Source organism: Salvelinus namaycush, chromosome 1 (assembly GCF_016432855.1).
Source record: "Salvelinus namaycush isolate Seneca chromosome 1, SaNama_1.0, whole genome shotgun sequence".
Lineage (NCBI taxonomy): Eukaryota > Metazoa > Chordata > Actinopteri > Salmoniformes > Salmonidae > Salvelinus > Salvelinus namaycush.
In genome coordinates this window covers 46,249,917-46,274,744 of record NC_052307.1, presented here as the reverse complement: position 1 = coordinate 46,274,744, position 24,828 = coordinate 46,249,917, and the positions used below count along the sequence as shown (strand labels likewise).

General features: G+C 42.9%; 1 protein-coding gene across 3 annotated transcripts in view; it reads right to left on the bottom strand.

Annotated features, from left to right (window-relative positions):
- Positions 1-5,101: 5,101 nt before the first annotated feature.
- The window catches only part of grin1b (glutamate receptor, ionotropic, N-methyl D-aspartate 1b), a 51,802-nt gene continuing 32,075 nt past the window's right edge, over positions 5,102-24,828 (bottom strand). For 2 of the 3 annotated variants that reach the window (XM_039003520.1, XM_039003527.1), the window contains 7 exons: positions 22,850-22,962; positions 22,422-22,570; positions 14,426-14,583; positions 14,034-14,195; positions 13,651-13,760; positions 13,186-13,331; positions 5,102-5,167 (listed from right to left, as the gene is read on the bottom strand). In XM_039003520.1, the coding sequence (XP_038859448.1) occupies positions 5,102-5,167; positions 13,186-13,331; positions 13,651-13,760; positions 14,034-14,195; positions 14,426-14,583; positions 22,422-22,570; positions 22,850-22,962 (904 nt within the window). Of the gene's footprint in view, positions 5,168-9,425; positions 9,537-13,185; positions 13,332-13,650; positions 13,761-14,033; positions 14,196-14,425; positions 14,584-22,421; positions 22,571-22,849; positions 22,963-24,828 lie in introns of all 3 variants that reach the window. The other variant, XM_039003512.1, reaches the window with a different exon arrangement.

Below are 24,828 nucleotides of genomic sequence, written 5' to 3'. Positions count from 1 at the left end.
ATGGAGGATGGACGTATGATGAAGGACTCTCTCCTCCATCGTGGGGAGAGGGGTGGTCGCTGCTCCTGCTGACTCCATCTGGAGGTGCGGGCTTCTGTAACGACGGGTGAGTGAAATGAGTGAGGAGCCAAATGCAGAGAGCGAAATGAACGGGAAACGCTTTAATGTCCTTCAAAACGTAACAGGTCCAAAACATGGGTGAATGCCCAAAACACTGGCGCTAAACAAACCCCAAACCTCGTTACAAACACTGGACAGCGAAAACCCAAAACAAAACATGATACATCACCAAACGTAACAACCAACAAGCCCGCACAAACACCAGCGGGCAAAACGAACATAAATAACACCCATCCCAAAACCCCAACAAGGAACAGGTGAAAACAATTAGACAGAAACAAACGAAAAGGAAAAAGGGATCGGTGGCAGCTAGTAGACCGGCGACGACGACCGCCGAGCACCACCCGAACAGGAAGGGGAGCCACCTTCGGTGGTATTCGTGACAAGATCTAGTGGGCTATATGCTGCCTTTATTGTTTAGGCTACTCATCAAAAGTTGAATAAATTAACGTGTGTCCAAATAGCATTTAATATATCAGACATTTTATTAGTACAACTGATTTCTATTACAAACAGATATTATAATGTATAGTCATTATTCACACAATATAGGAATGATATTCAAAGCACATTTGGTAGTGATTGATAATCAAGTTATAGTAACTTACTATATCTTAAAGCCCTGCAAAATTGTAATTTTACATTAAAATAATACAGAACTGTGTTGTTGAATATGTTTTGAGTCACCTGAATGACAATTGTACACTTTACTCACAGTCTGTAGTTCTATCACACAATCCAATGTAATCTGTTTTCCCAAGCATTGCAACTACTGAACTTTCTTGGCTAACAGAACAGAAATTTTCACAGTCTAAATAAACCCAACCATTTCGAGTTACAATTCTGAATAAATACTCTGTTTTGAGAAATTAGATTATCAAATATTTCTACCTCAATTTAAACTTCATTAATAATTATTATACTTACATAATCATTTAGGTATATTTTCAGTATCCATGAGAACATTGACACAACCATAGCTAAACTTCCGATCTCTAGTTGATGGCTACATTGTTATAAGTAATAATTCATATATTTCCCCACATTATTTCACTTGAATGATAAATGGAACACCTATGCAAAATTGAGCCCGTCAATACTGAAACCATAATAAAAAATTCAAAAATTATTCCAGACAGATCAATTCATGTCTCTCTCTAAAACCATCAACATTTAAAACGAGCCTATTGCACAAAAACATCTTCTAGGCCCATAAAATACAGGTATAGTAACAGTTACAGGTATATATTTCACATTCTTAATTTCTCACAATTATGAGCAAAGCCCTCATGTTGATTGTTTAAAGGCCCAGTGCAGTCAAAAACATTGTTTTCCCTTTGTTTTATATATATATATTTTATATATATATATACACCATGTGGTTGGAATAATACTGTGAAATTGTGAAAATTAAGATAATGTCCTTTCAGTGTAAGAGCTGTTTGAAAAGACCGCCTGAAATTTCAGCCTGTTTTGGTGGGATGGAGTTTTGGCCGCAGTAAATTAGTTAATAGACCAATAAGAAAGAGAGTTCCAGTTTTCCGCTCCCCACTCAGACCACTCCCAGACAGTCCTAGCTAAATTCTTGCTTGAGAAATTGCTCTAAGAAGCAATTTTTGTTTCTTTTTGTCCATTTTAAATGAAAACAATCACAGTACTGTAAGGTACTTAATTGTTACCCAGAAATGATTTGATATTGAGATAAAAACGGCTGCATTGGATCTTTAAGACAAAAGTGCTAAACAGTGTTTCAGATCTTGAGTCAGGAACATGCCAGGATACACTTTAGCTACACCGAAGGATCTCTGACAGGTTTTTGCAGGAAACAAACTTTTTACAATATGTAGTTTTTGCAATTAATCAATTTGCTATTGACAGACTAAATGTCGGTGTAAATGCAGTAAGGGAAATAGGAAAGGGTAAGAGTGAGGGATTTTATTAATCTAATCTCACATATAAAGCAAAAATACAGTGATATAGTGAAATATATTATTATATTAGGAATACAAAGTAGTATAGGTCATTAACTTATAGGGTTAATCACACAGCTACAATAGCCATCTTAGCCGATTACCAGAACGCCCCTAAGGTTGAACTTATATATATATATATATATATATATATATATATATATATATATATATATATATATATATATATATATATATATTTATATACACATATACATAATATACACACCACGATAACATAGATATCATTACAGGATATTTTGAGCCAAAGAGAGACAATCATTGTCAGTGCAGTCTAGGCTCAAAACATCCAGAAATCATGTACACGTCACAATATCCTCAATAATGTCATGATATAAAAGAGACTATGTAGAGAGACTACAGTGTCTTCAGAAAGTATTCACACCCATTGACTTTTTCCACGTTGTTATGTTACAACCTGAATATAAAATTGATTACATTGAGATGTTGTGTCACTGGACTACACAATATCCTATAATGTCAAAGCGGAATTATCTTTTTAATTTTATTTGACAAATTAATGAAAAATGATAAACGGACATTTCTTGAGTCAATAAGTATTCAACCCCTTTGTTATAGCTAACCTAAATAAGTTCAGGAGCTAAAATGTACTTAACAAGTCACATAAGTTGCATGGACTGTGTACAATAATAGTGTTTAAGATGATTTTTGAATGACTACCTAATCTCTGTACCCCACACATACAATTATCGGTAAGGTACCTCAGTCGAGCAGTGAATTTCAAACACAGATTCAACCACAAAGACCAGGGAGGTTTTCTAATGCCCCACAAAGAAGGGCACCAATTGGTAGATGTTTTTTTTTTTAAACAGACGTAGAATATCCCTTTGAGCATGGTGAAGTTATTAATTACACTTTGGATAGTGTATCAATACACCCAGTCACTACAAAGGTACAGGCATCCTTCCAAACTCAGTTGCCAGAGAGGAGGGAAACAACTCAGGGATTTCCCCATGAGGCCAATGGTGACTTTAAAACAGTTCCAGAGTTTAATGGCTATGATAGGAGAAAACTAGATAGGAGAAAAAAAAGGATGAATCAACCACATTGTACTTACTCCACAATACTAACCTAATTGACAGAGTGAAAAGAAGTCTGTACATAATTAGAAGATTCCAAAACATGCATCATGTTTGCAACAAGGCACTAAAGTAATACTGCAAAAAATATGGCAAAGCAATTAACACTTTTGGGCAAATCTAATACAACACATTACTGAGTACCACTCTCCATATTTTCAAGCATCGTGGTGGCTGCATCATGTTATGAGTATTGTTATGTTATGCTTGTAATCGTTAAGGACTGGGGAGTTTTTCAGGATAAAATAAATAAAGGAGAAGAAGGGAGCTAAACACAGGCAAAATCCTAGAGGGAAACCTGGTTCAGTCTGCTTTCCACCAGACACTGGGAGATTAATTCACCTTTCAGCAGGACAATAACCCAAAACACAAGGCCAAATCTACACTGGAGTTGCTTATCAAGAAGACAGTGAATGTTCCTGAGTGGCCGAGTTACAGTTTTGACTTGAATCTACTTGAAAGTATATGGCAAGACCTGAAAATGGTTGTTCTAGCAATGATCAACAACCAATTTGACAGGCCTTGAAGAATTTTGAAAAGAGTAATGTGCAAATGTTGCACAATCCAGGTGTGGAATGCTCTTAGAGACTTACCCAGAAAGACTCCTAGCTGTAATCGCTGCCAAAGGTGCTTCAACAAAGTATTGACTCAGGGGTTTGAATAGTTATGGAAATTAGATATGTTTGTATTTAATTTACAATATATTTGCAAAAATGTCTAAAAACATGTTTTCACTTTGTCTTTATGGGGTATTGTGTGTAGAGGGGTGAAAAAAGAAATAGTTAATCAATTTTGAATTCAGGCTGTAACACAACACAATTTGAATACTTTCTGAAGGCACTATATAGGCTATATAGAGAGACTTGATGTTGACTGATAAATTGATTTGCATTAATGACCATGTAACACTGTCAAACCGACAAATGTAGAGAGCAATTTTCTTGAATGAACAACAACATAGCCTACAGCACTAGTGGTTACCAGTCTATTTCTGTTGATGGCAACTCCTTCACCGATGTCATGCCAAAGACGTTTGGCTCAGAAACATTGTAGTATTGTTGAATGCTGAGAATAGTCTGCCACGCAATCAATGCTGTACCACTGAGAGAATGAAGTAAATGAACACATAAAAGGGGCTAAGAAAGACATCTATAGCTAAAGAAAGGGATTGCAGCTGATATGAGTGCTACAATGGACAAAGTGTGCTTAACTTGGATTTACACTTAGATATTAACATAGCTGTATGCTGCTAATTTATAAATTGACAACTTGTCCATTGTTATTGCCCCACACTACATCGTATTAGCTAAAGCTAACAAAAACCTGTCGATAAATGGAACACAGGAAAACCTTATGAAAATACAATTCAAATACATCTAACTACAGTAGCCTACATGTCTAAGGTTTGTCTAAATAAGTGGAGGTAGTAAGACATTGACATCACAAAATACTCTTAAACATGATCTATTAAATCTATCGCTTAATGAAATCAGAAACACAGTGCATGACGATGTATTGCGAATGACATGATCAGAAAATGTATATATTTCTTGTTGTTTCACACGTAAAGTACACAACTACATGACTCTAGCAGGCAGATTATAAAAAATAAACCTAAAGCTATCATTGTGCTGGGTCAGGCCTCTGTGTGGGAAAAAACAGGTGGTTTGGCTCCATTGTGAATTGGCACAGTTTGTCAGTGGGATGTCAGCTATCCAGTTCCCGCCTGTCGTGTTTGGTGGGGAATGAGCAGAACACATGTTCTATGTGGGTAGATAGAGAACAGGATGGGCAATGGCTCAGGTGGCGTAGCAGCAATGGACCAGCTTCTGTCTCCAAACCAGGATCCTCTCTCTCATTTCAGTCCTCTCATTTCTCTCTCTCAATCTCTCACACCACCGTGCTGACAGAGGGGTCTGACAAGTTGAGCTGGCCTGTGATGTCCGTGGGATAAGGCTGCAGAGAGTATGGGAAGAACACAAAATAGAACAAATTATTTCATCTGTACTCACATCATATATATTCACGGTGCATACAACACAACAAATGTTATGTAACATAATTATGTCATACTTTTCATCAAGTCCCCCCTCCCCCCGCAAGGCAGTGTTTGCCTGTGATTCGGAATGGTTGTTTGGACAGATCAAGCTCAGCACCGCAGGGAGCCTATGAACTGTGCATGCTGATCAATAAACAAAGCAAGGTCACAGATGTGAGACTAAGCTACAGTGTTGTTGCCAAGTAACTGGATTTTTTTCCCACTGTATGGTATTGATTTATACAGAGATGTGTTGTCCCAGCCCATTTTGCATATTTTGCCTGCAAGTGTAATATGGATTTTTAAATGAATGCTAAATTTCATACCCTGACATTTTGGAGCACAGAACATAATTTATCATCAGTGTTGGGAAGAATTTTCAGTTTGGTGTTACAAAGGGTCTATGAAATGGCCTATCCTCGGTTACCATGGAAACTGACATGATAATATCCAGGCACGGATGTTTTTGTCCTGCTGAGAAATAGTTCATTTCACCACGGATTACCAATTACCATTGTATAAAAGTGATTATAATACAGTGGATGAAAGGCATTAAGCTATTTATCATTCAAAACTACCACCACCTTAAAAAAAATTTTTATTGGGTCAAGTATTCTTGTTGTGACCAAGAAATCCATAAAGGAAATGTAAGAAGTTGACATGATATTCCACGAAAATGAGATTGTACCAAGGGTACAACGCTGTGGAACGTTAAGATAGAGATATGCTACTGTATGTAGAATAAACATGCCTTTCTGACATGTAGAATAAGGAAACACATCCGTTTTATTCATGGCATTTCTATCTGCGACGTTCAACAACATTTGACTACTGAACATGTGTGACCTCACTGTTTCCAATGCCGTTACAATTTTAGGTACAGCTTCACATTCCGAATCATAGCTCACAGCACCTCCTGCCAACAGACAGGCGAACAGTATGACAACAGTCTACACCAGTGTTTCCCAACCCTGGTCCTCGTATACCCCCAACAATACACATTTTTATTTTAACCCTGGACAAGCACACCTGATTCAACTTGTCAACTAATCATCAAGCCCTCAATAAGATGAATGAGGTGTGTTTGTCCAGGGCTACAACAACAATGTGTACTGTTGGGGGTACTCCAGGACCAGGGTTGGGAAACACTGGTCTACTCCACAACAACCAAGGAGGTGGAAAGAAGCAGTGTGGCATATGGTGTGGATACCGATACTTACAATCCGTTGAAATCCATTTATAAATAAACACTGATATAAAATAATAGGATGGTTACAACAAAAATAAATGGGTAAATTCCAATAAAAGTGTAGAATTTTTTTTGTGGGTAGTTTTAGGCTACCTATTTTTATCACTATATAATAATACAAAATTAATATAAAAATAAAATTGGATTGATTGTCTACAGAGACAGGGCTCTAGAAGATTGACAAACTGCTTTGGATGGCAGAACCTGGAGGCAAAAAGTAAAACAAAATAAACAGTTTTTGAAATGACTAAAATCTTCAGCTGACAATACCAATGCTCAACGGACTGGAATACCTTCCAGTCCTCTGTCTAGACTTTGTAGCCTGGTGCTCCAGTCTGTTTGTGCTTCAGTCAAGTAAGTCCTCTCTGAGTTCATCCATTGTCACACCAAACATGTATGGCATCACAAAGAGTTAGCTACAGCACACCAGGCTATTATAAAACTACATTCAGTATGAATCCTGCTACAGTAACCATATATACAGTATTCATGTATCCATAAACAGTTCCAGGACTCCTGGAACGATCGTGTTGAGCTCTGGATAATCTAGTGTAGAAATGATTGTCATTAAGTTACCAAGTATTCAACATAAAAACGTTTGTTTGAGATTTATCATCAGGACAATACGCAATCCACAATGACATAAATGGCATGCATATACAGTGCCTTGCAAAAGTATTCATCCCCCTTGGCGTTTTTCCAATTTTTGTGCATTACAACCTGTAATTTAAATGGATTTTTATTTGGATTTTATGTAATGGACATGCACAAAATAGTCCAAATTGGTGAAGTGAAATGAAAGAAATTACTTGTTTCAGAAAATAAAAAATAAAAAAATTGTTTAAGTGGTGCGTGCATATGTATTCACCCCTTTGCTATGAAGCACCTAAATAATATCTGGTGCAACCAATTATCTTCATAAGTAACATAATTAATTAAATAAAGTCCACCTGTGTGCAATCTAAATGTCACATGATCTGTCACACGATCTCAGTATATATACACCTATTCTGAAAGGCCCCAGAGTCTGCAACACCACTAAGCAAGGGGCTCCACCAAGCAAGCGGCACCATGAAGACCAAGGAGCTCTCCAAACAGGTCAGGGACAAAGTTGTGGAGAAGTACAGATCAGGGTTGGGTTATAAAAAAATATCAGAAACTTTGAACATCCCACAAAGCACCAATAAATCCATTATTAAAAAATGGAAAGAATAGGGCACCACAATAAACCTGCCATGAGGGCTGCCCACCAAAACTCACAGACCAGGCAAGGAGGGCATTAATCAGAGAGGCAACAAAGAGACCAAAGATAACCCTGAAGGAGCAGCAAAGCTCCACAGCGGAGATTGGAGTATCTGTCCATAGGACCACTTTAAGCCATACACTCCACAGAGCTGGGCTTTACGGAAGAGTGACGCTTGGTGTTCGCCAAAAGGCATGTGGGAGACTCCCCAAACATATGGAAGAAGGTACTCTGGTCAGATGAGACTAGAATTTAGCTTTTTGGCCATTAAGGAAAACGCTATGTCTGGAGCAAACCCAACCCCTCCCATCACCCCGAGAACACCCTCCCCACAGTGAAGCATGGTAGTGGCAGCATCATACTGTTGGGATGTTTTTCATCGGCAGGGACTGGGAAACTGGTCAGAATTGAAGGAATGATAAATACAGGGAAATACAGGGAAACCTGTTTCAGTCTTCCAGAGATTTGAGACTGGGACGGAGGTTCACCTTCCACCAGGACAATGACCCTAAGCATCCTGCTAAAGCAACACTCGAGTGGTTTAAGGGGAAACATTTAAATGTCTTGGAATGGCCTATTCAAAGCCCAGACCTCAATCTAATTGAGAATCTGTGGTATGACTTAAAGATTGCTGTGCACAGTGCAACCCATCCAACTTGAAGGAGCTGGAGCAGTTTTGCTTTGAAGAATGTACAAAAATCCCAGTGGCTTGTTGTGCCAAGCTTATAGAGACATACCCCAAGAGACTTGCACCTGTAATTGCTGCAAAAGGTGGCTCTACAAAGTATTTACTTTGGGGGGGTGAATAGTTATGCACGCTCAAGTTTTCAGTTTTTTTGTCTTATTTCTTGTTTGTTTCACAATAAAAAATATTTAGCATCTTCAAAGTGGTAGGCATGTTGTGTAAATCAAATGATACAAACCCCCAAAAAATCCATTTTATTTCAAGGTTGTAAGGCAACAAGATAGGGAAAATGCCAAGGGGAGTGAATATTTTCAAAGCCACTGTATTATATTATATCTCCTTTCATTCCCAGCAGCATTTGATGATTGAAACACTACATGTACATATTGTTTGGTCAAACACACTCGACAGGAGATCCCTAAAAATGGAAAGTCTGTGGAAAGAAAAGAGAATGTAAAGTCTGTTACCCGGTGCATTTAGATTTTTCTTGGCCATTCTTTATTTAATGAAAGGATATGACAACAACCACACAAAATGTGACACACACAAAGGAAGGTGCCACACAGACGAATCAGTGAAAGGAGACAAACACACATACACAACTAAAAAGGAGAGCACAAACCAAAATGGTGTCTAGTTTAGCCACAGGAGAAAGACCAGCATAAGGACTAGCTCTTGTATCCCTTTGCATAGTAGTCATTAAAAACACACAAAAAAATGTATCAAAGAAAACTAAAGCCCGTAGCTTTAGACTGCCTACTCCTGCTCATATCGGTTTCCTTCTTTGGTTTAGGACAAATGTCTGGATGGTTTATCGATGACTGACTGACAGACACGTGGCCATGACTGTAACTCCATGTGTGAGGGTGACTGACAAGAGCCTGGAATGAAACGTTTTGCGAGGAGAGATGACAGAAGAGAGAGAAAAAAGGATGAGGTAAAGGAAGAGAGGAAGAGAGAGAATTACAAGGGAGGGTGTAATTTCCTTCAACTCCTTACCGTGTCTTTGGAGGACCTACGTCTCTTGATGTTGGAGGCCAGGTTGGTACTGATGGACCTAAAAGAGGTTTTCTGTTTGGAGTCAGGCTCTGCTCTATCACTTTTCCTATCCTAAAATAAATATATATGTAGAAACATTATTGGTGTTCCCTGATGAAGGAGTGTGTTTGGTCTCAGTGCCCCCCCACCCCCACCACACAGACACACACACACACAAACACACACACACACACACACACACACACACACACACACACACACACACACACGACTACATTACTGTACACCAAACCTGCAGAGTAACTTGCAGAGTAGTTACACTAGTCTCTATTTCAATTACCAGCTTTAATATGGTCCCGTATCTCATGTCCACTTTCTGTCTACACCCAATGCCATGTGGACATATATAATTTATTCTATAATTGGAGCCGGGTTACTATTAAGATCTGGGTATATTTCTTCTGGCTACTTTTTGAGGACTGCCTCGGATGGCATGGTACAGTAAAATAAGAACCATCCATGGTTATTTTACTTCAAGACGAAAAGCAAGAGCGTGAGCAAAGAAAATGAGCTAGAACGAATGCAATAAAGACAACAATAAGGCAGAGCAAAATATTTTTAGGGGGGGGGGGCTGGTTACACAATGATCAGTAAGATCGTGGAAAAAATATGGACCGACGAATCAATAAACCATGTGGAATTCAACAAGGTCCCTTTGCGTTATACCAACACTAGTATAATGGCGTTTCTCCCACGACAAAGAGAGCGGTGAAGACTAGGAGGAGCAGGGAAAGTAGATTTTGGTAGTGGGTGTGACTTCAACCAGAAAACATGCAGTGCAGGAAAACCAAAAGGGATACAGTATGTAGAATGAGTGATATGATGTCGAACCTATAGGCCAGCACTGTCCCACATGAACTTGCGTCTTCTTGGTGGCTATAATCCCCTAATAGTCCTTGACTCCTCAAAAAGCATGGACCAGGTCAATTCCACGTAACAGATAAGGGAGTGATTTGTTTTATATGTCTAAATCATTTGGAACATTCTTTTCACGTTTTACCCTTTGAAACACGGTATATCAGTATATTCAAGAGATTATTACATCCAGGATATCAACAACAACGGTGAAATCATTGCAGAATCCCCCTTTACAATCTCCACAATTGTGTTCATCTCCTTTTCATTGCAACCTTCTCAGACCGTTCACCATTGAATGAGGTTGCTCAACAACACCGCCTTGATCAGAGGGCTGTCTGGAATCGTTTGAAATGCTAATACAGCCCGAGAACAGACGACTAGTCATGCATTTCAAATATGGGGAGAAATATAGTTGGTCGAGAAGCATACAGTACATGTAGTGCACCTGAAATTAGGGCACGTTTTTCACTGGTGCCCGTTGTTCGTCTGCCATTATTGTTGTTTAAATATGGACATGTACACACTTCATACGGCTTAGAGTATAAATCACACATAAATCAATAATACATCATCCAGTCAAAAGCAGGGCATCCATCTTTTAACATAATGAGAATTTGTACGGTATTCATTTGACCTTACAACAATACACAGTGGCCCAGTGGATATGTCCCAGCACAAATATTAGCCGGCCTTGCTTGTGTTTTTCACTTTCCATAGAAAACAATACCAAATACAACATCTAAAGGAGATTTATTTAGACTTGTTTACCTCACGGCTCAGTAGTCGGAAAGAACAAGACAATTTGTCAAAGCTTCAAAGAACAGTAAGTGCTCTCTCCGTTGAACTGAACAAGGAAATGCTTTTACTGTTGTCACGGCCTGATCTATTTCACTTGTCCTTGTCTATTTCACTGCCTGTCCTGACTCCGAGCCCGTCTGCCTGACCTTGAGCCGTCTTGCACCTTTGCCCCTACTCTGGATGATCGACCCCTGCCTGCCTTGACCTATTGTTTGCCTGCCCCTGTTGTAACAATAAACATTGTTACTTCTACACAGTCTACACTTGGGTCTTACCTGAAACCTGATAACTGTACTATTGTAATTGGGAGCCCTATAGTAATGGCCCTATGGCTGGTAGTGTGTGGGAGTGCCCAACCCAATGTTATGGCCTCTGGCACAAGCAGGCGAAGACTTGCAGCAAAATTCACCTCATTGTTGTCCATTGAGATAGAAAATACTTCAAATGAAACTGCTTTTTTTTAAATCTTCCCCAACAGCTTGCATCAGGTTTAACAATCTGTCAACACTGAAAATCAAGTATCTTTTGGTGAGAAGTTATACACAGGCATCTAATGTTGGTGCCTCTGCTTTCAACTGGTAGTGTACCTCGAATATAGTACTCACAGATGACAAAAAGTTAAAGGACCTACAAAGCTAAGCAGCCACTAGCTTTGGTCCCATCGCGAAATGACAACAAGTTGCTTCCGGTCTGCAACTACTAGAGGAACGCACACTAAACGCTTTGGACCAGAGAACATTTTAATGAAATGAGATTCACATTAGCTGGTCCCACTTGACACAATCGTCAACGTAATTAAGAAATATATAGCTCAAGTTCAACTCTGACATTTTACAACCAATTAGACCATGTTCAGAAAAAAAAAGGTTTCTCTAAACTGTTGGAGGATTTAATCAGTGGCTGGGAGCATTGCATGCTACTACAGAGTCTTATATGGCTTGTATTGTTTGGCTTGAGTTGGGTCGGTGATCACCAGTACATAGTACCGGCACCTTGAATATCGGCTTAAAAAAATATTATGATCATTGGCACCTGTTTCAGATCCACTTCAAGCACTGGCTTGTACAATATGGATTATATGGTGTGTCAACCAAAGCTAGCCCGCTTAGCCTTTCAAGACACTAAAGGCCAAAGTCCTGTTACTTTCCGATCCCGCTTTACAAACAGTACATGGACATGATGTGCGTCAAGAGAGACCATTGACCAGGAGATGCTTGGCTGCCACCCGTTGTGCTATTCAGTAGCCTAGCCCTTTAGTGAGAGAGCCGGGCCCAGTGTGCATCTGGCTGACTGTACAGCAACATCAGAGCTTCCTGGTGCCCCACTGCACTCACCCGGGGTGCACTCCCCTGGTGCACCCCCCCACTGCACTCCCCCACTCTGCCCTTCACAGAGAGAGAGGGGTGGGGATGGGGGAAGGGGGTCATCGTCCCCTCCAGGCAGGGGACCGGCCGTGTCCTTGTGCGCTCAGACACACAGCAGCTGAAGATGAGGATAATGAAATCAGTCCTTTCACAGGCGCAGGGGAGTGTGCTGTACGTATGCATGTGGAGCTGCAAATATCCTCGCAGCTGTTTGTTACATTCATGTTTTGGGAGGGATTTGGAGTGCAAAAAAACATGGATCTGTCATTATAAGTCATTTCCAAATTTAGAGAAGTAGCATGCAGCTCAATTTCTATAATACCCAACTAGCTCTGTGGAAGGTTATAATGTAACTTTTTCTAATCCTGTCCACATTAATCACTCTCCAATGGCGGTTACCTGCGACAATCTCAAACTAAATGGAAAAAGGGTAGAATAATTATTGAATTGGCAAAGGCAAAGAATTTAATTAGATTTCAACAACAGACTATAAGTCTATCCCCAGTGAAGTTTATTTATTTTATTTTTTTACAACCGCTGACCGGATTTACTAAGATCCCCACTGGCCGCATTAGATCCAGATATGGCTTGCGAGTTGCGAGTTTGAGACCCTACTCTACAGGATGTTGTCTGAAGTGCTGCCCTGTTGGGGCCTGTGTGTGAAGACGGGCAGATCATACCTGTAGGTTCTTCCTCCACACGTTGACCGCAGCGAAGGCCAGCTGCATCTGCTTCCTGCGGGCATCTTTGTGGCGCTTATACGCAATCTCAATAAAGATGAGGAAGATTCCAGCAACGATACCCCCAGCAACCAACATGAACACACCTGTTAGGAGGCAATTTGGACATGCCAACCTGTTATTTTACTGCCTGCGATGCACAGCCCATACTATTAACCTAAGTCTCCAGTGGCCCCTGCATCCTCCATGGAGAACCATTTTGAACACAATAAACCTAATGACAATAATCTGTCAAACTTCTGCAGATAAAGAAATACCTTCACACCAATTTGAATGCCTACACACCTGCTATAGACTAACGTTCTGGCTCAGACAAGGGGGGCTACTTCCTTACACACCAGTTTACTATTTGCATTTCCTCTAATTTCTGTATCATTATGGACTAAATTGGAGAACCGTACATACCTGCCATGTTCTCAAAAGTGAGGGTGGCTGGGGCATTGCTTCTGGAGTCACACTCCTGGTATCTCACCCAGGTTTTATCTAGTTCCTCCATGAACCCATTCTCATGAGAGCTGTTATGGGAGAAGAGCCAGATCATACTTTAGGTTAGGTCTCAAACAGTAAATACTGATACAATACATAGAGTATACTATGGGGTGGTTTCCTGGACACACATTAGGCTTAGGCTGGGACTGAAAAGCTACAGTATCTCAATGGAGACTCTCCATTGACCATGCTTTTTAGTCTAGGACCAGGCTTAATCTGTGTCCAGGAAACAACCCTTATTATAATATTGTATGGTAGCATGTTGCTTCAATAGTATCTTGTTGCTGGCCAATATTCACCTAAGAATGGACAGGGAAACGTTTTGCTTCCAAGGGCTGTCCTTCCGCATGCCTATGCCGAAGCCGGAGCGGAAGAACAGCTCTCCCGTTGTCACCAAGTCACACTTCTGTGATGCCTCAAACTCCAAGACGGCAGAGTCCCAGATGAACGCGTGCAGTTTGCTGAGGGAGGGAGGGACACGGACAACAGAGAAGAGGAGGAATGGGAACGAATGAGTGTATGAAAATGCACACTAGATAACCACATCATGTCATTATTGTCTTCCTCGCACTATTGCTCACCTGGGATAGCATAAATACTGTACATTCAGCATTATGGCCTCCCCCATTGGAGTTTTCAGAGTATTAACCCCCCACCCCCATCCCCTGGAGCTGCCACAGCTGTTGCTCACTTGTCGCGCACAGCTTGGATGGCCTCAGCAGCGCTTTCGTAGTTGTGCTTCTCCATGTGGCGGTACATGGTGCTCAACTCCACTTGGCGCCGGAAGTAGATGTCCACCGAACTCTGCTTCACTGTGGCGTAGATGAACTTGTCTGATGGGTTTCGCAGCTGAGACACAGAGACACAAACAGAGGCACAGCAGTCAGTCAGTCATCCTCCATGACTGTCCTTTACATAAGCTTTCACCCATAAAATATCTGCACTCAATGAATGTTGTTGTTGCTTATTTCCCCAGAATGCCATCAGCATTTCTTATCATTTTAAATCCATCTCAATCTTTCATTGATCCTAGGTGCATGTATTTTTTATATGTGTGTCTTTGTAATCATTGATGATGCTTGTGGTGATTTAAACAATTTCCCAAGTTGGAATCAATAAAGTACTACTACTACTCTACTCTACACTCCCTATACTGCCGACTTTCAATAATAGCTTTTCACCCAAGGTCTATTTGGGCCCTCTCTAAGAGTTCCTATTACCAAGAAGACTAAAATGAAGGAGAAGACAGAGACAAAGACGATTTAGCGAAAGACCGCCATATTGTTAGCATTAGTCTTAACTCCAATGGGAATGCTAACCGTTCATTTTTAATAGGCCGCGTGGTGCATTCTGGGTCAAGGAGTGCATAAAAGAGAACAGGAGGTACACATGGGTTCGCACTGCTAAAATTGCATTGCATACAGTACTGTAATGCGGTAAAATACAGTATACCATTTATGTAGCATAAGCTTTCATACAAAGTGACAACAGTGAGTCCACATATTCTCATATGTGACCCCAGTGGGAATCAAACCCACAACTCTAATGTTGCTAGAGCCACACTTTTACGAACTGAGGCACGTACAGAAGAACTACAACAATGCCATAATAATTAAATCAAACGCTGAATCTCAAATAGCCGCCTGTCCCTTTTTAATAGCCGGACAATGGCACACATTTCAGCAAATAAACCTGTTTCAAATAAACACCGGTCTAAATAAATTGTTTACAAGGTTAACATGAATTACCATGACTTGTTTACAAGGTTTAATGTTTGATTTGTTACAGTAAATAATTCAGTAATGACTCAATTTTTTTTGGACAATCATCCGTTTTTATCGGCAGAAAGAAACTGCTAGCCATTGGCTGCTAACAGCTGACAACTGCTAGCTAACTGGCAAGCACAAAAACAGTCAACAACTTCGGGAGTACAGACCCCAATAAATTGTCCGATCGCCCCTTAATGGTGAAAGTAAAAACTCCTGAAGATTAACAGTCAAAGAGGAGAATAATGATTATGCCAAGGAAGTTTTTTATTTGAAATAAATGTGTAATGAATGTGATACAGTGTGTAAACTACACATTAGTGCAGGAGGTGCTGGAGGTGAATGCTGGAATTCAACAATTAAATATGCAAATGAGCAAAACCTGTATGCATTAAGGAAATAGATGCCTGGCTCAAATAGAAGCCTGTCTCTAATAACCACCTGTTTTGTCCAGTGATTTAAGCAAATACTCTGGGTCTTCCTTTCCTATGGCGATCCTCATGAGAGCCAGTTCGATCATAGCACTTGATGGTTTTTGCGACTGCACATGAAGAAACTTTCAAAATTCTTGAAATTTTCTGGATTGACTGACCGTCATGTCTTAAAATAATGATGGACTGTTGTTTCTCTTTGCTTATTTGAGCTGTTCTTGCCATAATATGGACTTGGTCTTTTACCAAATAGGGCTATCTTCTATATACCACCCCTACCTTTTCACAACACAACTGATTGGCTCAAACGCATTAAGGAAAGACTTTCCACAAATTAACTTTTAACAATGCACACCTGTTAATTGAAATGCATTCCAGGTGACTACCTCATGAAGCTGGTTGAGCGAATGCCAAGAGTGTGCAAAACTGTTATCAAGGCTAGGGTGGTCACTTTGAAGAATCTCAAATATAAAATATATTTTGATTAGTTTAACACTTTTTTGGTCACTATCTGATTCCATGTGTAATTCATAGTTTTGATGTATTCACTATAATTCTACAATGTAGAAAATAGTAAAAATAAAGAAAATCCTGGAATGAGTAGGTGTATATTAAATACTGTATATTATTTAGTATATGTAAAGACAAGATTAAATCAATAATAGTCTGATGGGTGACAATAGTAGCCTATCACCTGGGAATTATATATTTACCGGGAAATTCGAGGCATTATCAAGTGCTTGTTAAATTGTGAATGAGAGACTTATCAAGTGTGTACAGACTGTGCAAAAAAACTAAGCAGAGCTCATGCTTTTAATGCAACTTTTTTCAAACTATCAATCAGGCAAGTGCACAGATAGGGCTCTACCTGTGCACATGCCCCTTTTCCCTTCCAGTCTCTAAAGTAACCTTTTGTTTTGGTATTTTGGTATTTTTGAAAGGTCTGTACACGGCCCTGAGTTCAATACAATACTGTAAAATTAATGATAAAAAATACGAAGATGTATGATTGCCATCCTCATGAGCTGACCACCCTCCCTCAGGCCAAGGATGTGGCATTGTCACGTTCCTGACCTGTTTTCTGTTGTTTTGTATGTGTTTAGTTGGTCAGGACGTGAGCTGGGTGGGAATTCTATGTTGTGTGTCTAGTTTGTCTGTTTCTATGTCAGCCTAGTGTGGGTTCTCAATCAGAGACAGATGGTAGTCGTTGTCTCTGATTGAGACTCATATATAGGAGGCTTGTTTTGTGTTGGGATTTTGTGGGTGTTTGTTACCTGTCTCTGTGTTTGTGTTCTGCACCAGATAGGTCTGTATCGGTTTTGCACATTTGTTATTTTGTAGGTTGTTTGTAGTGTTTCACTTGTGTTTGTATTAAACATGTTTAACACTAGCCGCGCTGCATTTTGGTCCTCTCCTTCACCCCTGGAAGAAAACCTTTACAGAAACACCCACCAAACCCGGACCAAGCAGCGTGGCAACGGGCAGCAGCAACAGCAGCAGCGGTGCCAGGAGGAATGGTCATGGGAGGAAATCATAAACGGAAAAGGACCCTGGGCAAAGGTGGGAGAGAATCGCCACTCTTGGGAGGAGAAGGAGGCAGCCACAGCCCAGGAGCGCTGGATTGAGGAGGCAGCACGTAAGAGAGGCTGGAAGCCCGAGAGGCTCACCCAAAAATTTCTTGGGGGGGGGGCTAAAGGGGAGTGTGGCGAAGCCGGGTTGGATACCTGAGCCAACTCCCCGGGCTTACCGTGGAGTGAGAGGGCGTCGTACTGGTCAGACACCGTGTTATGCGGTAAAGCGCACGGTGTCCCCAGTACGCGTGCTTAGCCCAGTGCGGGCTATTCCACCTTGCCGCACTGGGAGGGCTAGGTTGGGCATCGAGCTGGATGTCATGAAGCCGGCCCAACGTATCTGGCCTCCAGTACGTCTCCTCGGGCCGGCGTACATGGCACCAGCCTTACAGGTGGTGTCCCCGGTTCGCCTGCATAGCCCAGTGCGGGTTGTTCCACCTCGCCGCACTGGCAGGGCTACGGGGACCATTCAACCTGGTAAGGTTGGAGAGGCTCGGTGCTCAAGAGCGCGTGTCCTCCTTCACGGTCCGGTATATCCGGCGCCACCTTCCCGCCCCAGCCCAGTACCACCAGTGCCTACACCACGCACCAGGCTTCCAGTGCATCGCCAGAGCCCTGTTCCTCCTCCCCGCACTCGCCCTGAGGTGCGTGCCCTCAGCCCGGTACCTCCAGTTCCGGCACCACGCATCAGGCCTATAGTGCGTCTCAGCCGGCCAGAGTATGCCGTCTGCCCAGCGGCGCCTGAACCGCCCGTCTGCCCAGCGGCGCCTGAACCGCCCGTCTGCCCAGCGGCGCCTGAACCGCCCGTCTGCCCAACGCCGTCTGAACCGTCCGTCTGCCCAGCGCCGTCTGAGCCATCCGTCTGCCCAGCGCCGTCTGAGCCATCCGTCTGCCCAGCGCCGTCTGAGCCATCCGTCTGCCCAGCGCCGTCTGAGCCATCCGTCTGCCCAGCGCCGTCTGAGCCATCCGTCTGCCCAGCGCCGTCTGAGCCATCCGTCTGCCCAGCGCCGTCTGAGCCATCCGTCTGCCCAGCGCCATCTGAGCCATCCGTCTGCCACGAGCCATCTGAGCCATCCGTCAGTCAGGAGCCGCTAGAGCCGTCCGTCAGTCAGGAGCTGCCAGAGCCGCCAGCCAGTCAGGAGCTGCCAGAGCCGCCAGCCAGTCAGGAGCTGCCAGAGCCGCCAGCCAGTCAGGAGCTGCCAGAGCCGCCAGCCAGTCAGGAGCTGCCAGAGACGCCAGCCAGTCAGGAGCTGCCAGAGACGCCAGCCAGTCAGGAGCTGCCAGAGACGCCAGCCAGTCAGGAGCTGCCAGAGACGCCAGCCAGTCAGGAGCTGCCAGAGCTGCCCTACAGTCATGAGCTGCCCTTCAGTCATGAGCTGCCCTCCAGTCATGAGCTGCCCTCCAGTCATGAGCTGCCCTCCAGTCATGAGCTGCCCTCCAGTCATGAGCTGCCCTCCAGTCATGAGCTGCCCTCCAGTCATGAGCTGCCACTCAGTCCGGAGCTGCCACTCAGTCCGGAGCTGCCACTCAGTCCGGAGCTGCCACTAGTCCGGAGTTGTCCCTCTGTCCTGAGCTACCTCTCTGTCCTGGGCTACCTCTCTGTCCTGAGCTACCTCTTTGTCCTGAACTACCTCTCTGTCCTGAGTTGTCTCCTCTATTGTAGAGGGGAGTTGGTGAAGGTTCCTGGACCATGGTCGGGGGCGAGGGTCGCCACTCAAGGGACGCTAAGGAGGTGGACAAAGACAATGGTGGAGTGGTGCCCTCGTCCACCGCCGGAGCCGCCACCGCGGACAGATGCCCACCCAGACCCTCCCCTTGAGTTTTAGGGGTGCGCCCGGAGTTCGCACCTTGAGGGGGGGGTTCTGTCACGTTCCTGACCTGTTTTCTGTTGTTTTGTATGTGTTTAGTTGGTCAGGACGTGAGCTGGGTGGGAATTCTATGTTGTGTGTCTAGTTTGTCTGTTTCTATGTCAGCCTAGTGTGGGTTCTCAATCAGAGACAGATGGTAGTCGTTGTCTCTGATTGAGACTCATATATAGGAGGCTTGTTTTGTGTTGGGATTTTGTGGGTGTTTGTTACCTGTCTCTGTGTTTGTGTTCTGCACCAGATAGGTCTGTATCGGTTTTGCACATTTGTTATTTTGTAGGTTGTTTGTAGTGTTTCACTTGTGTTTGTATTAAACATGTTTAACACTAGCCGCGCTGCATTTTGGTCCTCTCCTTCACCCCTGGAAGAAAACCTTTACAGGCATGCAATGACACCAATCCAGACCAAATGCTCAAAGCATACTTGATACAAACTAATGCCTGCTAAACATTATGGTACTTTAATTTATTTCATTTGATTACGGTACACTTATACTGAGTACACCTAACATTAGGAACACCTTCCTAGGGATGCTGGCTCATGTTGACTCCAATGCGTCCCATAATTGTGTCAAGTTGGCTGGATGTCCTTTGGGTGGTGGACCATACACACAGGAAACTGTTGAGTGTGAAAAACCCAGCAGCGTTGCAGTTCTTGACACAAACCGGTGCGCCTGGTTCTTAATGTTTTGTATACTCAGTGTATGTTGTAATTATATCTGAACAATGCAAACATATTGATGCAAAAGTAGCTAAGATGGGGAGAGGTCTGTCCATAATAAAGCGCTGTTCTGCCTTCATAGGAAATGCTATCAACAAGGCAGGTCCTACAGGCCCTAGTTTTGTCACACCTGGACTACTGCCCAGTCGTGTGGTCAGGTGTAACAAAGAGGGACTTAGGAAAATTGCAATTGTCCCAGAACAGGGCAGCTCGACTGGCCCTTAAATGTATATGGAGTGCTAACATTAATAATATGCATGTGAATCTCTCCTGGCTTAAAGTAGAGGAGAGATTGACTTCATCACTACGTGTATTTGTAAGAAGTATTGACATGTTGAATGCACAGAGCTGTCTGTTTGAACTACTAGCACACAGCTCAGACACCCATGCATACCCCACAAGACATGCCACCAGAGGTCTCTTCACAGTCCCCAAGTTCAGAACAGACTATGAGAGGCGCACAGTACTAAATAGAGCCATGAGTACATGGAACTCTATTCCACTTCAAATAACTAATGCAAGCAGTAAAATCAGATTTAAAAAACAGATAAAAATACACCTTATGGAACAGCGGGGACTGTGAAGACACACATGATAAAATACGCACTATACACACACGTACACATGTGGCCTGAGGGCACACACTTAATGTGTTGTGAAATCTGTTTTTAGTTGTATAAAACTGCCTTAATGTTGCTGGACCCGAGGAAGAGCTAATCGGGGTCTACAGTGCCTTTGGAAAGCATTCAGACCCCTTGACTTTTTCAAAATTTTGTTACATTACAGCCTTATTCTAAAATAGAATTTTTTTTAATCCTCCAAAATCTACACACAATACCCCATAATGACAAAGCGAAAACAGATTTTGATTTATTTTTGCTAATTTATTATTATTTTTAAACAGAAATACCTGATTTACATTGGTATTTTCCGACCCTTTGCTATGAGACTCGAAATTAAGCTCAGGTGCATCCTGTTTCCATTGATCATCTTTTTTCTACAACTTGATTGGAGTCCACCTCTGGTAAATTCAATTGATTGGACATGATTTGGCACACACCTGTCTGTATAAGGTCCCACAACTGACAAAAACCAAGCCAGGAGGTCGAAGAAATTGTCCGTAGAGCTCCGAGACAGGATTGTGTCGAGGGACAGATCTGGGGAAAGGTACCAAAACATTTTGCTCCAGCATTGAAGGTCCCCAAGAACACAGTGGCCTCCATCATTCTTAAATGGAAGAAGTTTGGAACCACCAAGACTCTTTCTAGAGCTGGCCACTCGGCCAAACTGAGCAATTGGGGGAGAAGGGCCTTTGTCAGGGAGGTGACCAAGAACCCGATGGTAACTCTGACAGAGCTCTAGAGTTCCTCTGTGGAGATGGGAGAACCTTCCAGAAGGACATCCATCTCTGCAGCACTCCAACAATCAGGCCTTTATGGTAGAGTGGACAGACGGAAGCCACTCCTCAGTAAAAGGCACATGACAGCCCACTAGGAGTTTCCAAAAGGCACCTAAAGACTCTCAGACCATCAGAAACAAAATTCTCTTGTCTGATGAAACCAAGATTGAACTCTTTGGCCTGAAAGCCAAGCGTCACATCGGGAGGAAACCTAGCCCTATCCCTACGGTGAAGCATGGTGGTGTCAGAATCATGCTGTGGGGATGTTTTTCAGCAGCAGGGATTGGGAGACTAGTCAGAATCGAGGAAAAGATGAACGGAGCAAAGTACAGAGAGATCCTTGATGAAAAATGGTATACCCAATTTAGGTTACTGCCCCTTTAAGAGCTACAATATTTTGTACCCTATGTTGTGATTCTCATCAAATATGTTGTTGTCTTCACACACAATTCAAACCCCACAATAGAATAAACAGCTCTTAGCCTATAGATGACATTTTGCAAACAAATAATCTTGAAGTAATAACACACATATTGGAATTTCTGTGAATCCTTGATAATCCTTAATCAATATCCAAAAACAGCACATGTTTTGTCCACGAACCTACACGCCTTCTCTCTTTTTTTGGCACCAATGTGAAGGGTTATGGCAGGGGAAATGGTGTGGCAGTAGTCTAGTGTGTGGTGCAGGAATAATGACAAGTGAACCTGGGGAGATTTGTGTTCACATTGCCCTAAAAAAGGCAAATGCGCCACGGAATTCAAGTGAACCGAACCCAGACCACCTCTCGAGATGGTTTCAGTTCGGTTCAATTCGGGGACTCTTTTGAGGTCACACTGCACCAAAAATTACTGCTTTCATTACCGAGTTCAAAAAAATTGACTGAAAAGGACCAAGTGTGAAATCACCCTTAGTGTGTGTGTGTGTGTGCTCACCCTGGGGTCATTGATGCCGGTGATGCGCTCCTCAGGCCGGTCCAACACTAGGAAGGCTGCCAAATTGGCTGTGTAGGATGCCACAATGATCATGGCAAATCCAGCCCACACCATACCTAAGATCCTTGCTGAAAAGCTCCGGGGTGCTCCTACAAACACAATCACAAACACAAACATAGTCACTCAGTTAACAGCAGCCAATTTCAATGTCCACTTGAATAGGTAATCTACAAAGATCCTATTGAATTACTATATACTGTATGTTTCTATTAATAAATTACAATATTCTATACAGTATGTAATTTCTACGAGGTAGTCTGCATCTGAAGTGAAAGCCTATTCCTATATACAGTAGTTCACTTGGTGCTATCTAGGGATTAGGGTACCATTTCAGACACATACATAGACTTAGGCCAGTTGATATTTACCTTCTCCTATCCCGGAGTTCAAAAGGACCCCCCAAGAGAACCACATGGCGGAGGATAAGGTGAGGGCGTCCTCTTCTTCTTCTTCACTATTCACTTTAAACCTTCCAAATGGGCTGCGGTGCACACAAGACACATGTGAGCTCAGGTCTCTTTCAAGACACCAAACCTCCAACCTATCCCACTGGATACAAACTGGTTGAATCAACGTTGTTTCCACTTAATTTCAACAACAAAAATATTTTTCCTTCTGAACACAATGTGGAAAACTGATTGGATATGCAAAAAGTAATCAACATAAATCCAATGACAAGGTTCAAATCTTTGTTGAATTCACTTTGAATTGACGGTACAGAGTCAATGTGCGGCGGCACCAATGTCGAGGTAATTGAGGTAATATGTACATGTAGGTAGAGTGGGGGGCAATGCAAATAGTCTGGGTAGTCATTTGATTATATGTTCAGGAGTGTTATGGCTTGGGGGTTGAAGCTGTTTAGAAGCCTCTTGGACCTAGACTTGGCACTCCGGTACTGCTTGCCGTTCGGTAGCAGAGAGAACAGTCTATGACTAGGGTGGCTGAAGTCTTTGACAATTTTTAGGGCCTTCCTCTGACACCGCCTGGTATAGAGGTCCTGGATGGCAGGAAGCTTGGCCCCGGTGATGTACTGGGACGTACAGTATGTACTACCCTCGGAGGCCGAGCAGTTGCCATACTAAGCAGTGGTGCAACCTGTCAGGATGCTCTCGATGGTGCAGATGTAAAACCTTTTGAGGATCTGAGGACCCATGCCAAATATTTTCAGTCTCCTGAGGAGGAATAGGTTTTGTCGTGTCCTCTTCACGACTGTCTTGATGTGCTTGGACCATGTTAGTTTGTTGGTGTGGACGCCAAGGAACTTGAAGCTCTCAACCTGCTCCATTACAGCCCCGTCAGTGAGAATGGGGGCGTGCTCGGTCCTCATTTTCCTGTTGTCCATAATCATATCCTTTGTCTTGATCACGTTGAGGGAGAGGTTGTTGTCCTGGCACCACACAGTCAAGTCTCTGACCTCCTCCCAATAGGCTGTCTCATCGTTGTCGGTGATCAGGCCTACCATTGTTGTGTCATCGGCAAACTTAATGATGGTGTTGGAGTCGTGCCTGGCCATGCAGTCATGAGGGAACAGGGAGTACAGGAGGCGACTGAGCACGCACCCCTGAGGGGCCCCCGTGTTGAGGATCAGTGTGGCGAATGTGTTCTTACCTACCCTTACCACCTGGGGTGGCCTGTCAGGAAGTCCAGGATCCAGTTGCAGAGGGAGGTGTTTAGTCCCAGGGTCCTTAGCTTAGTGATGAGCTTTGAGGGCACTATGGTGTTGAATGTTGAGCTGTAGTCAATGAATAGCATTCTCACATATGTGTTCCTTTTGTCCAGGTGGGAAAGGGCAGTGTGGAGTGCAATAGAGATTGCATCATCTGTGGATCTGTTGGGTCGGTATGCAAATTGTAGTGGGTCTAGGGTTTCTGGGATAATGGTGTTGATGTGAGCCATGACCAGCCTTTCAAAGCATTTCATGGCTACAGACGTGAGTTCTACGGGTCGGTAGTCATTTAGGCAGTTACCTTAGTGTTCTTTGGCACAGGATGGTCTGCTTGAAACATGTTGGTATTACAGACTCAGACAGGGAGAGGTTGAAAATGTTAGTGAAGACACTTGCCAGTTGGACCGCGCATGCTCGGAGTACACATCCTGGTTATCCGTCTGTGAATGTTGACCTGTTTAAAGCTCTTACTCACATCGGCTGCGGAGAGCGTGATCACACTGTCGGCCAGAACAGCTGATGCTCTCATGTATGTTTCAGTGTTACTTGCCTCGAAGCGAGCATAGAAGTTATTTAGCTTGTCTGGTAGGCTCATGTCACTGGGCAGCTCTCAGCTGTGCTTCCCTTTGTAGTCTGTAATAGTTTGCAAGCGCTGCCACATCCGACGAGCGTCAGAGACGT